The 13,693-nt window shown below is 40.5% G+C and overlaps 1 protein-coding gene across 2 annotated transcripts in view; it reads right to left on the bottom strand.

Annotated features, from left to right (window-relative positions):
- YTHDC2 (YTH N6-methyladenosine RNA binding protein C2) overlaps window positions 1-13,693 on the bottom strand; it is a 92,556-nt gene that overhangs the window by 19,504 nt on the left and 59,359 nt on the right. For both annotated transcript variants that reach the window (XR_016235034.1, XM_051834534.3), the window contains exons 18-24: window positions 13,186-13,291; window positions 9,591-9,710; window positions 9,017-9,289; window positions 6,890-7,016; window positions 5,301-5,506; window positions 4,758-4,953; window positions 121-230 (exon numbers count right to left, since the gene is read on the bottom strand). Coding sequence is in view for 1 of the 2 variants with exons in the window: in XM_051834534.3 (XP_051690494.1) it covers window positions 121-230; window positions 4,758-4,953; window positions 5,301-5,506; window positions 6,890-7,016; window positions 9,017-9,289; window positions 9,591-9,710; window positions 13,186-13,291 (1,138 nt within the window). In the remaining variant the exon portion in view is untranslated. The remainder of the gene's footprint in view (window positions 1-120; window positions 231-4,757; window positions 4,954-5,300; window positions 5,507-6,889; window positions 7,017-9,016; window positions 9,290-9,590; window positions 9,711-13,185; window positions 13,292-13,693) is intronic.

Below are 13,693 nucleotides of genomic sequence, written 5' to 3'. Positions count from 1 at the left end.
AACTGAAAAACAAGCAGCATTCTCTAATACTAAGGGCTCAATATTGAAGATAAAAATTTTTATAACCAATTCATACTAACTGAATGAAAGAAAGTTATCACCTACTTACAAGCTACTTACCTCGGGCTCCAGCTTGAAGTTGAGCCACTCATCAAGTTTCAGAGCTGCTAAATGAGCCGTAGTCCTGTCTTCCACCTCACTGTCACTACTGTCATTGGGAATGCCATCCGCTGTCCCAACACATATCAAAGAATAAACCTCTGTTACCATCTTACAGTACAGCAAAAAGCTAAGCAGAACGATCATCCCCAGGTACAGAAAGCCTGCCATACCAACAATTTATGTGCAAAGTTCTTGAAACCCAACAGATCATAAATTATATCCCAATATTTAAAGAGAGAAAAAGAAGACATTTTAAGATTGCAATCTCTAATCACAATGCACAAAACAGAACAAAAAACAGGAATTTTGAAACTAAAGCACGATCTTCAAATAGTAACTGAAGAAGTAACTAAGAACATAATTAAAGAACGGTATGACAACACTATATATCAAGAGCTCTGGTAGATGCTCAAAGCAACACTCGCATAAACTCATTTAAACCAATTTAGAAAGTTGAGAACTGTATGGTTAAATACATCTTAGAAAATCTGCATAAAACCCAAAGAAAAGTAGAAAACAAAAATTAATGAATTGGAGCTAAAATGTTAACAGTTAATATTATAATCCATTTCTTTGCAAGGACTAACAGACAACCTCTGTAATTTTAATAAAGGAAGAAGCACAAATATATCTACAAAATCAGAAGTGAGAATAAGATTATAAAAATTAATCTAAGATTGGGGCTGGTGCTGTGGCACAGTGGGTTAATGCCCTGGCCCAAAGCACCGGCATCCAATATGGACACCGGTTCGAGACCCAGCTGCTCCATTTCCAATCCAGCTCTCTGCTATGGCCTGGGAAAGCAGCAGAAGATGGCCCAAGTCCTTGGGTCCCTGCACCTACATGGGAGACCCGGAAGAAGCTCCTGGCTCCTGGCTTCGGATCAACACAGCTCCAGCCGTTGTAGCCAACTGGGGAGTAAACCATCAGATGGAAGACCTCTCTCTCTATCTTTCTCTCTCTCTGCCTCTCCTCTCTCTGTATAACTCTTTTATATAAATAAATAAATCTTTAAAAATTAATCTAAGATTATAAAATATAAGCTGAAACATAAAATATACCTAATTAGAGAGTAAATCTGAAATCTTTAAAAAATTATTCATAGTCTACCAAGAAAATTACTAAAACAGAAAGAAAAAAGAACTACAAAAACATAAAGCTATTTAAGAAAAACAAAACTAAAGATGACTTAAAGAACAGCAACAAAGTAAATCAGAATATCAAGTCTCTCAAACTTTGAGGGAATCAGATAATAACTAGTTCCTTTAATGATATAAATTTGAACGTAACCCTAAAACCTGATAATACCTAAAATCTAAAAATACCTGAAAGCACACAAGAATACTCCACAAAACCTACAGCTTCACTAATAAACATATATATAACACTCTTAAGTAAAATGCTAGAAAAACATGCAGCCACATAATAAGTACTACTTAGTCCAAGGAAGGTTTATTCTAAGAAAAAAAAATAGCTCCTTAAGAAAACCTATATACAACATCAACAGGCTAACCAAATTCTGACTGCATGGACAAATCCTCAATAGCTATTTGATAAATTCAAGACATTTTTCTAAAAAACAATACTTCCCTGTTAATAAAACAAAAATTAACATTATGATCAATAGTACATTTAGAATTTAAACTTTTAAAATTCAACAGTGGTAATTAATATAGTTTTCCAAACTTTTGAAAAAAGAATCAAAAGCAAAAGTTTTGGTAAAAAATGTAAGTATTATCACCTAAAGGTAGTACAACATAATAAATACAAATTCCCCAAAATTAGTAAGAAATTGGTGAAGTAGCAGGGCAAATAAAACATGCTAAAATCCATTGGAGTGCACCTATTAAGCGAAATCAGCAGTAAAATGACTTATAACCACAGAAAGGCAGCAGAGTTACAGGCAGACCTTCCAACACCAGGTACTAACACTTATTAATAAACAAAACTGCTACATAAGACCGGCGCTGCGGCTCACTAGGCTACTCCTCTGCCTTGCGGCGCCGGCACACCAGGTTCTAGTCCTGGTCGGGGCACCGGATTCTGTCCCGGTTGCTCCTCTTCCAGGCCAGCTCTCTGCTGTGGCCAGGGAGTGCAGTGGAGGATGGCCCAAGTGCTTGGGCCCTGCACCCCATGGGAGACCAGGATAAGTACCTGGCTCCTGCCATCGGATCAGTGCGGTGCGCCGGCGGCAGCACACCAGCCGCGGCAGCCATTGGAAGGTGAACCAACGGCAAAGGAAGACCTTTCTCTCTGTCCACTCTGCCTGTCAAAAAAAAAAAAAAAAAAAAAAAAAACCTGCTACATAAGAAAGAACAATAGGCCGGCACCCCAGGTTCTAGTCCCGGTTGCTCCTCTTCCAGTCCAGCTCTCTGCTGTGGCCCGGGAAGGCAGTGGAGGATGGCCCAAGTCCTTGGGCCTTGCACCTCATGGGAGACCAGGAGAAAGCACCTGGCTCCTGGCTTCAGATCAGCGCGGTGCGCCAGCCACAACGTGCAGGCTGTAACAGCCACTTGGTGGGGTGAACCAACGGAAAAAGGAAGACCTTTCTCTCTCTCTCTCTCTAACTCTGCCTGTCAAAAAAGAAAAAAAAAAAAAAAAAAGAAGAAGAAAAAACAATAGAAAGGAAGAACTGTAAAACGTGTTCAGAAAGCTTACACAGGCCAAATTTAATTTGTAAACAAGTAAGTTTTCTAAAGCAGAATACATACAATCTAACAAATAGGGTATATAAAAAGAAAGTATTCAATAATAATTAGTCCTAATATGTTTTGGTATAGAGGAAGAACCATAAGTCATATTCATATACATTTATCAAGTAATTCCACTTCCAAGACTTTTAAATCAGGAAAATATGAAATGAATGAGAGTAGGACACCCTGATGAAGACATCCACGTGCCAACGCCCCTGTCTTGTCCACAGTCTCATGAGTGGCCCATCACAGGGGCACTTCCACTCTCTCCACACACCCTGCTGCGGGCCCACCACCTCACTGAGACTGCTCTTGTCAAGCTCACTGATCACTGCACACACTGCCAAATACAACACAAAACTTTCACCTTTTTCATTATCTCAGAGTAACGATTAATAGTGTTGACTCCCTTCTTCAAGCATACCTTCCTCCAACACTGGTCCACTCTTCCTTCCTGTGCTCAAACATACTTACTCTTCAGGCAATCCACACTGAAGTCTTGAAAGACCTTCCACAGGCTGATGAGGTCCACATCTGCACTGCTCAGGCCTCTTCCCGCCCCCTCCCCCGATCACCAGCATCTCATATCAGAGTGTCAGTTTGCATTCTGGCGACTCCACTTTCAATCCAGCTTCCTGCCAATATGTGCCTAGAAGGCAGTGGATGATGGCCCAACTACTTAGGTCACTGACACCTATGTGGGAGATGTGGATGGAGTTCCAGGCTCCCAGCTTCAGCCTGGCCCAGAGCCAGACACTGTGTCCATTTTGGGAGTGAACCAGTAGACACAGATCTGTCTCTGCCTCTCTCTCTTTCAAATAAGTAAGTAAATCTTAGTGAGGGGAAAATGTCTAAAACAGAACTCTTGGATGCCCACCCGTACATCCTGCTCCTCCCAATCTCAAGTAACTGGCATCACCATCAGCAAGCTACTCCAGACAGAATCTGCAGGTACACCTGATTCCCCCCTTTCCCTTACCAACTACATTCAATGCCCTAGTCACCAGCTAATCTAAAATAATTCTGAAGCTACTGCTTTTCATATCAGCTGCCATCATCCTCTTCTTTTTATATATATATATATATATATATTTTTTTTTTTTTTTTTTTTGACAGGCAGAGTGGACAGTGAGACATTGGTTCACCCCACAATGGCTGCTGCAGCCACTGGGCACTGAGCTTATCCGAAGGCAGGAGCCAGGTGCTTCTCCTGGTCTCCCACGCAGGTGCAGGGCCCAAGCACTTGGGCCATCCTCCACTGCCTTCCCAGGCCACAGCAGAGAGCTGGACTGGAAGAGGAGCAACTGGGACAGAACCGGCGCCCCAACCGGGACTAGAACCCGGAATGCCAGCGCCGGCCACAGGCGGAGGATTAGCCTAGTGAGCTGCGGCGCTGGCAGAAATCAATTTAAAGGAGAGTGGTTCTTGGAGCCGGCATTCTGGCACAGTAGGTTAAGCTTGCACCTGCAACATCAGCATCCAATATGGGCTTCAGTTTGTGTCCCAGCTGCTCCACTTCCATTCCAGCTCCTTGCTAATACGTCTGGAAAAGCAGCGGAAGGTGGCCCAAGTCTTTAGGCCCCTGCACCTTGTGGGATACCCAGAGAAGTTCCTGGCTCCTGGCTTCGGCCTGGCCCAGCCCTGGCTGTTGCGGCCATTTGGGGAGTGAACCCCTAGATGGAAGATCTTTCTCTCTGTGTGTGTGTCTCTCTGTAACTCTACCTTTCAATAAATAAAAAAAATCTTAAAAAAAGGAGAACAGTAGTTCTTGCTATTTCCTAATAGTGTCACAATATCAAAAGTATGTTGCTACGACATAAATTCTTATAACTTTACAATTTTGGGGTTTAGTAAAGAAGTTTTGCTTCAAACAGATATTTATTTCATTTTTAGTACATTTACCTCTAAAGGAGGAGGGTTCCTGGAGAGCATTACTTGCCAACCTAGCAGGTCCACAGAATACCAACACAGTGACAGGCGTCACTGCCGAGCAACACCTGATATTCGCTATTCTATGCGCTCTGGTCATCTCATCATAAAGAAGCCAGTCTGTGGGGAGTGCTTGAATTGCCGCAGCTTGGCCATTAGCTGGAGGAATCTATTACAGAAATAAGTGAGAAATCCCCTCATTGTATTGATCACCAAAGTGACTGGGAATACTTTTAAAACATGCAAAGTTGTTCAGTTAAATAGAGGATGTAGTTTAGTATCCAGGCAAAAATTAAAGAAAATCACAGCTAATAAACTTAATATAAAAATCTTCATTACTTTTCCAATATTATCTCTTACAACTCTTAAAATTCAAACAAAATTTTGTTCCAATGTTTTAATTTTACATATATGATTAATATCAAACCAGGCAGCTATCTAGAACATTTTTTTATTGATCTCCAATGACCAAAATTAATTTCACCTCAAGGCCTGAGAGTATCAAAAATGGTTTACCTTTTTATATTGAGGCTGACTGAGAACTGAAGTGGGATGAAAGCGCACTTTTTTCTCTTTTGGCCCTGTCAGTACTACATTCTCTCTGTCCACATGGACTAAATTAGGATACATGCCTGCCACCAATGCAGCTTTAACAACAGCCCAGTTCTCAGAATTTGTGTTAACATCGCGAATGTCACCACCACCTCGTGCTCTAACGAAACCTAGAGAGAGGAAAAACCCACAACAACATTTTCTATTGTACAAAGATCCTTTTAAATTACAGCGTTTTTTACCAAAAGTTGTATAACTGATGTAACTTTAATGATATTCCAATTCCACAATAATTAATGGAATCTGCTCTGGGAAGTTTGAAATACAAAACCAATTATGATAGTTTAGATCTGCCTCAGATAAAGTACAATACCCACTGGAGGCTTAAGGGGTTTTTTAAAAGCATATTACAGCAATAAACTTCAATAACTGTCAGAAACACATTAAGTTCACAGTTGAAAACCTAAACCATTCTTCTGACTGGTATTAGTAACATTCTGGTTATGACATTAATTCTGGAGATAAGTCAATCTATAGCATTCTTGATTCAATTTTAAAACATTTTGTATTTCTCCACATTGAAGAAAACTGCAACTCCTCTGGTTCCTTCCTTCTGTTACTTTGGCACTTCAGCTAACCCATGAAATTAGACTCTGGTACTTTTCTTCTGACCAATGCACTTCAACATCTATGCTACTCAAATAATAATAATAATAATAATAATTATAATTATAATTATTATTCAAAGAAGCAATTAAAAAAATCAAGTGTCAGGGCCAGTGTTATAGTACAGTGGATTAAGCTGCCACCTGCCACACTGGCATCCCATATCAAGTACCAGTTTGAAGGCTGGTTTTGTAGCTTCTGTTCCAGCTCCCTGATAGTAAGCCTGGAAGGGGGTGGAAAATGACCCAAGTAACTTGGGTCCTCACTGTCCATGTGGGAGACATGGAGGGAGCTCCAGGCTCCTGGCTTCAGCCTAACCTGGCTCTGGCTCTTGAGACCATTGGGGGAGTGAATCAGTGGATAGATGATCTCTTTCTTACTGTTCCTCCTCTTTCTGTTATTCTGTCTCTCAAATAAATAAAATAAATCTTAAAAAAATCAAGTTTCTTCAAATGATTATCAGTTGTTTTAATATTCCAAGAATATGAAACATAGCACTCACATCAAGCAGCTTAAATTTAGGTAACTCCTATTTCACAGAACCACTTTATATCACTACTTCATTGATAGTGATATAAGAAATTATAATAACAACAATATCTAAATGGATCTTCACATACAAATATAAATTGCTCCCTGCTAACAGTATCAAAAAGGTATCAACTCTGTTTATGTACTTCTCAAATACAAATTCTTCAATATCATGTTTTTCATCAACAAACAGAAGTTGCGGTCATGCAGAAGTCTACAACTCGGTTCATGAACATGAGACACACAACATGATGTCATAAAAATCCCAAGAGCATCAATTAACACTAGAAAGAGGATGAGACACGGTCAGCAGACTCTAAACACTGTAAAGAATTTCTTTCATGGAAAAACTTTACCTGATGCTCTAAGTTGACCAAGCAACTGTGTTCTCATGCCTATAATTATTTCCATGGTAGCTTGTGAAAGAAAATTCTTTTCACAAAAGGCTCGCTCCCACCCATCACTTCGAGCTTTCTGCCAAGCCTATAAAAACAGAATAGTTACATAACAAGACACATTTACCACCAATCACTTCTTGGAGGCAACAAAGTAGCTGAAAACCACCATTGGTAATCACTCAAAGTCAATTCTCCATATTCTAATTATTCTATAAAATCTAACACTTTATGATCAGATAAAATTGATATTAGGGGCAGGTATCTGGCACAGTGGATAAGCTGCAGTTAGGAGGCCTGCATCCAACATCAGAGTACCCAGGGTACATTCCCAGCTCCAGTTCCTGACTCCAGTTTCTGCAAATGTGGACTCAGAAAGGCAGCAATGATCGATCAATCAGCTGGGTTCCCACCACCCATATGAGAGACCTAGCTTGGGTTCTCAGGTCCTGGCTTCAGCCCCCCAGCCCATAGCATTTCAGGAGTGAACCAGTGAATGGGGGCAAGCTCACTTGTATGAGCTCTCTTCCTGGCACTCGCTGCCTCTATTTCTTTCTGCCTATCAAATAAATAAATTTCAAATTTATCACCAATTCATACTCAAACACTATGAAAGTCATTGGGTTTACAAAACCCCTAGGAGAACTAAGTGTCAAACAACCTAAATGATCAGCTATGAGATATATTCACATTCTCAGGTAAACCTGCCAATTTTATTCCACACAAGTGTGAGTAGTTTCAATTACGCCATCCTAATCCACTTGTATCTAGGAATTCTGCCACTGTAGTCTTCCAATCATAGTCTCTGTATCAACCTCCTGATCTGAGAATGGAAACTTGGATTTCTAGGAATGACCCTCTATGCAGCATAAAAAGCTCCCTTTTGAAAATCAGTTTTCTTGCTTTAGGTGTAATTCGAAGACCAAAGCAATAATTATCCTGTTTTAGAAGAAGCAGGGGGAAAGCAAAGAACAGATAGGAATTCTACTCCAAATATCCCAGTAATTACTATTCAACTGCCATACTATAATATATAGTATTTAACACCCAATTAATAGCAAACAGCCATCCACTGTTCCATAGCACTCATAACAGAACTTTTGATTATTTTTAAGAATTATGTACGTGAATATATGCATATTATGTATGTGCATATATGTATATGCAATACTGGCATACCGTATGGGCACAAGTTCTTGTCCCAGCTATTCCACTTCCAATCGAGTTCCCTGCTAATGGCCTAGGAAAGTCAAGTACTTGGGCCCCTGGCACCCACATAGGGGTAGGGGATGAAGTTCCTGGCTCCTGGCTTCTGCCTGGCCCAGCCCTGGAGGTTGTAGCCATCTGCGGAGTGAACCAACAGATGGAAGATCTCTGTGTGTGTGTGTGTGTGTGTGTGTATACATGTGTATCTCCCTCTAACTCTTTCAAATAAATAAATCTTAAAAAAATAATGTATTTTAGAAAAATCTTACATGCCTGAAAAAGTACTTTCAACACAAAGTTGAGCTCTCTCTGTATATACTTCTTAAATTTTAAAATAAAGAGTAAAAAATCAATAGATATTAAATTCAAGATAATTTTCTTCCAACCTTTGTTCTGTAAACTTTAGACAACGTTCAAATAAAATTTTAGAGCATTCTCTGTCCAATATATGATTTAAAGATAAGGAGCTCAGTATGAAAAAATAAGCATGAGTATTAAATATAATATTCATCTAAGGAGAAAATGAGGGGAAAACATGTAAAGAAAGATTGATATTTTTAACATATTAACAGCAAGAAGTATTTTTCTGGGCTATTAGTTAAATGTGACCTCAGTTTAAAAGTTTACTGTATATGAGTGAAACACACATCTTTGTGATTTGATTACTGTTTAAAGCCCTTGCCTACATTCCTGCTGAACTATGGTCTTTTTATTTCTTATTTGTTAAACTCTTTATTTAGCGGAGCATTAAGGTTTTGACTATAATAATAATAATTAAAATAGAAAACTAATGAAATTATTTTCTATCTCTTTAAACTGCTACACTTTACCCAGAAATGCGTTCAACACAGCATTTTCAGAAACAAGCCCCAGCACTAGTACCTGGAAGGCTCTGAGAAGCGCCATGTGGTCACTGAAAGTTCCTGCAGTGAAACGCTTCCTGCAAAGCATCGCTGCACGCTTTTGAGAGGCCTGGGTGGGCAGCACAAAAGGATCTCGGTAGGCCAGAGTGCAGGCAATTGTAAGAATGGGATCCAGACACTTCAGAACAACAGCGCACAGCACCATTTTGCCAAGATGTGGCTCGACTGGCAAGTCAGCCAAGTGATATCCAAGTTCAGTCAGATCTTCCCAGGCATCCATTGCATCTATTGTCTAAATAAAAGGATACAGAAAAGAAGCTGACATGACCAAACACTGTTTAACCACACCACATACTTAAAAATCCATAAGTAAAAAAATATAAAATCTTTTGTCACATAAAAATATTTCACTTCAAATATATTATACTTACATAAAAGAACAATACACTGTATTACCTACTATTAACTACTGTGACAGTATTATTTAGAGTGCATGATACACTAAAATGTTTTCAAAGTATAAATAGGTTATATATCCTCATTCAGTTTAAATCTTAAATTTAAAAAAAGCTAGGAACTATTAAGACACTTACCTTCAGCATCTGTACAGCATTTCTTACAATCAAAGCTGGCGGGGGTTCAGGAGCTTTCATAAGGAAGTCAGCAACGGCACAATTAACTGGGGCTAACAGCTTGGTATGTAAACAAAGTTCCTTTAAATCAAAACAGTAAAGAATGTACTTTAGACTTTTACCTGTAAATGAATTACACAAACTACAGCTCCCAAACACAGACTAGAAAGCTTCTTATTAAACTGAACAGCAGAAGGAACAACATCTTCCTATGAAACATGGGCTCACAACTAGCCTGATCGGCCAGAATCCTCATCAGCACCATCAGTCAACTCGTACCATTGTCCCTTCTGGCTACATCTCCTCACAGAATTCTTAGATACAGGGGCTGGTGCTGTGGCTTAGTGGCTAAAGCCACCACCTGCAGTGACAGCATCCCATATGGATGCCAGTTCAAGACCCAGCTGCTCCTCTTTTGATCCTGCTCTCTGTTATGGCCTGGGAAAGCAGTAGAAGATGGCCCAAGTACTTGGGCCCCTACATCCACATATAGGCCATTTGGGGAGTGAATCAGCAGGTAGAAGATCTCTCTGCCTCTGCCTCTCTGTAACTCTGCCTTTCAAATAAATAAATAAAGCTTAACAAAAAAAAAAAGAATTCTTATATACAACTGTTAGAGCACTATTCAAAAAATAAATCTTTTCCCTGCTTTTTTTATACTTACTACATCCTAGAATCTTTTATTTGTTCAACCATACTTAAGTGCTCTCTAGGTTCATGGCATTATGCAGCAAGTTGTAGAAGAGGAACACAGACAAGTGTCTGTACTCATGGAGTTTACACTGTTGTGTAAAAACAGACCTGAAATAGCTAATTATATAATTAACAACTTTATTAGAATTGTGGTAAGTGCTATGAAATTACAGGGAGGCAAAGAGTGACCGAAGCAAATTCAAGAAACAGCAAGGGCCAGCACTGTGGCACAGTGGGTTAAGGTCCTGATCTGCAGTGCTGGCATCCTCTATGGGTACTGGTTCGAGTCCCGGCTGCTCCACTTCTGATCCAGCTCCCTGTTAATGCGCCTGGGAAAGCAGCAGAGGATGTTCCAAGTCCCTGGGCCCCTGAACCCACGTGGGAGATCTGGAAGAAGCTCCTGGCTCCTGATTGGCTCAGCTCTAGCCGTTGGGGCAATTTGGGGAGTGAACCAGAGGTTGGAAGACCTCTCTCTCTCTCTGACTCTACTTCTCCATGTAACTCTGTCTTTCTAATAAATAAAATAATTCTTTAAAAAAAAAAAAAAAAAGGAACAGCAAGAGGAGGGAGCTCTGAGAAATAGGAAATAACCCTTACACTAAATGCAAAGATTGAGTAGGAGTCAATAACAAAAGAAATTGGGAGGTGAAGGGGAGGGATCCTACGGAGAAGGAACTGCACATGTGAAGACCCTAATGTTAAAAAAATAAATAAATAAAAGATATATTCAAGAAACTGAAATTGCTAGTTTAAGAACAGAAGGCAGGAAATAAAACTGGAGACACAGGTAAGAACAGGTAACTAAGGCTCTTGTTAAGCTTAAGAATACTGGACTTGGGGGCTAGTATTGTGGCATAAATTCGCTGCCGGCAGTGCCAGCAACCCATAAGGTGCCAGCTCGGGTCCCAGCTGCTCCACTTTCAATCCAGCTCCCTTATAATGGCCTGGGAAAACAGGAGAGGAATGGTCCAAGGGCTTGGGCACCTGCAACCACACGGGAGACCCAGAAGAAGCCTCTGGCCCCTGGCCTCAGCCTGACCCAGCTCTGGCTGTTGTGGCCATTAGGGGAATGAACCAGTTGGAAACTCACTCTCTCTCTCTCTCTCTCTCTCTCTCCCTCTCTCTCTATCTTTCTACCTCTCTACCTCTGCCTCTCCTTTTCTGTAACTCTGACTTCCAAATAAATAAAATAAATCTTCAGAAAAAAAATTCTGGATTTTATCCCAGGAGGGACAGAAAATTGCCACAGGCTGGGGGCCGGCGCTGTGGTGCAGCAAGTTAACACCCTGGCCTGAAGCGCCTGCCTCCCATATGGGCGCCGGTTCTAGTCCTGGCTGCTCCACTTCCGATCCAGCTCTCTGCTATGGCCTGGGAGAGCAGTGGAAGATGGCCCAGATCCTTAGGCCCCTGCACCCGCTGGGAGACCCAGAAGAAGCTCCTGGTTCCTGGCTTTGGATTGGTGCAGCTCTGGCCATTGTGGCCATCTGGAGAGTGAACCAGCAGATGGAAGATCTCTCTCTTGGTCTGTACCTGTCTCTGCAACTCTGTCTTTCAAATAAATAAAATAAATCTTAAAAAAAAAAAATAAAACTGCCATAGGCATGGGGAAGTAAGAGATCTTTGTAGGATGTGGATGTCAAAAACATGATTCTGCATCTCTTTAAAGGTTTGGAAGTTAGCATCTAGCCCAAAACACTGAAGAATCAATCAAATTAATGCATTTCTGGTAGCTTTCCCTAGAAACTGCAGTATATGGCCATGAAGTCAGAAAACATAAAGGAAAACAGTCAGTAAAGACAGGAAATTTAATGAACTCAGTTCCAAAACTATCAAAGTAACTTCAGCATCTTACACTGAGGTTTACATTGTTCTGCAGACCTAGTACTTTATTTTCCAATCCTATTGAGGACATGAAAGGCAAAACAACGTAGCTGTCTCCTAAAACGTCACATTAAAGAGGGCAGCACAATTTAAATATACTCAAATAAGTCTTTTCTTTTCTTTTCTTTTCTTTTTTTTTTTTTTTTTGACAGGCAGAGTGGACAGTGAGAGAGAGACAGAGAGAAAGGTCTTCCTTTGCCGCTGGTTCACCCTCCAACGGCCGCTGCGGCCGGTGCACCGCGCTGATCCTAAGGCAGGAGCCAGGTACTCATCTTGGTCTCCCATGGGGTACAGGACCCAAGTACTTGGGCCATCCTCCACTGCACTCCCTGGCCACAGCAGAGAGCTGGCCTGGAAGAGGGGCAACCGGGACAGAATCCGGCGCCCCGACCGGGACTAGAACCTGGTGTGCCAGTGCCGCAAGGCGGAGGATTAGCCTAGTGAGCCGCGGCACCAGCCTCAAATAAGTCTTTAAAATTTTCAAAGTTTGTGAATCAATGTGTCTTGTATAGATTTTTTGTTATAGACATAACCATCGTCCATAATATATATTTTACAATTTTGCTTCATAAATTAATGTTATAAATTGTTTTTAATTCTTTTGAGAGGTAGAAAGAGAAAGAGAGAGAGAGAATTCTCCCCTCCACCAGCTTCCTCTCTAAATGCGTGCAACAGCTGGGACTGGCTCAAGTCAAAGCTAGGAGCCAGGTACCCAATCCAGTTCTCCCACAAGGGTAGCAGGAACCCAATTACTTGAGCCATTACCATTGTCTCCCAAGATCTGCATTAGCAGGAAGTTGGAAGCAGGAGCCAGAGCCAGGTATCCATGTACTCCATTCTGGTGCACAGGCATCTTAACTACTGCACTAAATATGCATTTCCTAAATTGATTTGTTTAAAGTCCAATTGCTATCATGCTGAAATGGCCCCTCATCTCCCTCATCCACAAGAAAATGACTTTTACAATTAAATAAATTTCTACCTGTAATGGCATTCTCAAAAGTTCTGGGGTCTGAAATTCCAACATATTCTGGAATCGGAGCCTACTGAACAGACGAAAACAAATTCCAGGTCTACAACGCCCAGCTCTTAAAAACAAAATACATAATTAAGATTCAAAAAAAGAATAAAGTCTGTAATAAACAAACTACAAAAGCAATGTGATTTAGAAGACAGCGAAATGAACAAGAATCAAGACATTTGAGTCAGAATCCTTACTTTTCCTCTCCGAATCCTTTTAGAATGCAATTCACTTGTCTGCAACTCAATTCATTTATAGACTAGATAATAAATGACACTTACCTGATATGCCTTCTAGTGTTATGGTACAAATCAAAACACATTAGATATGAAATCAAGTAAAAAGAAAATCACAGATAAATGCTTGGAAATTCAAATTCAAACAATTTTACTGAGCTGATATCAAGCACTGTGTTCAGACTCACGCATTATACAACTTTAAGGGAAAACCAATTATCCCATTATATTAT

Source organism: Oryctolagus cuniculus, chromosome 6 (genome assembly GCF_051225735.1).
Source record: "Oryctolagus cuniculus isolate XC-2025 breed Fujian yellow rabbit chromosome 6, ASM5122573v1, whole genome shotgun sequence".
Lineage (NCBI taxonomy): Eukaryota > Metazoa > Chordata > Mammalia > Lagomorpha > Leporidae > Oryctolagus > Oryctolagus cuniculus.
This window is presented reverse-complemented; position numbering and strand designations above follow the sequence as displayed.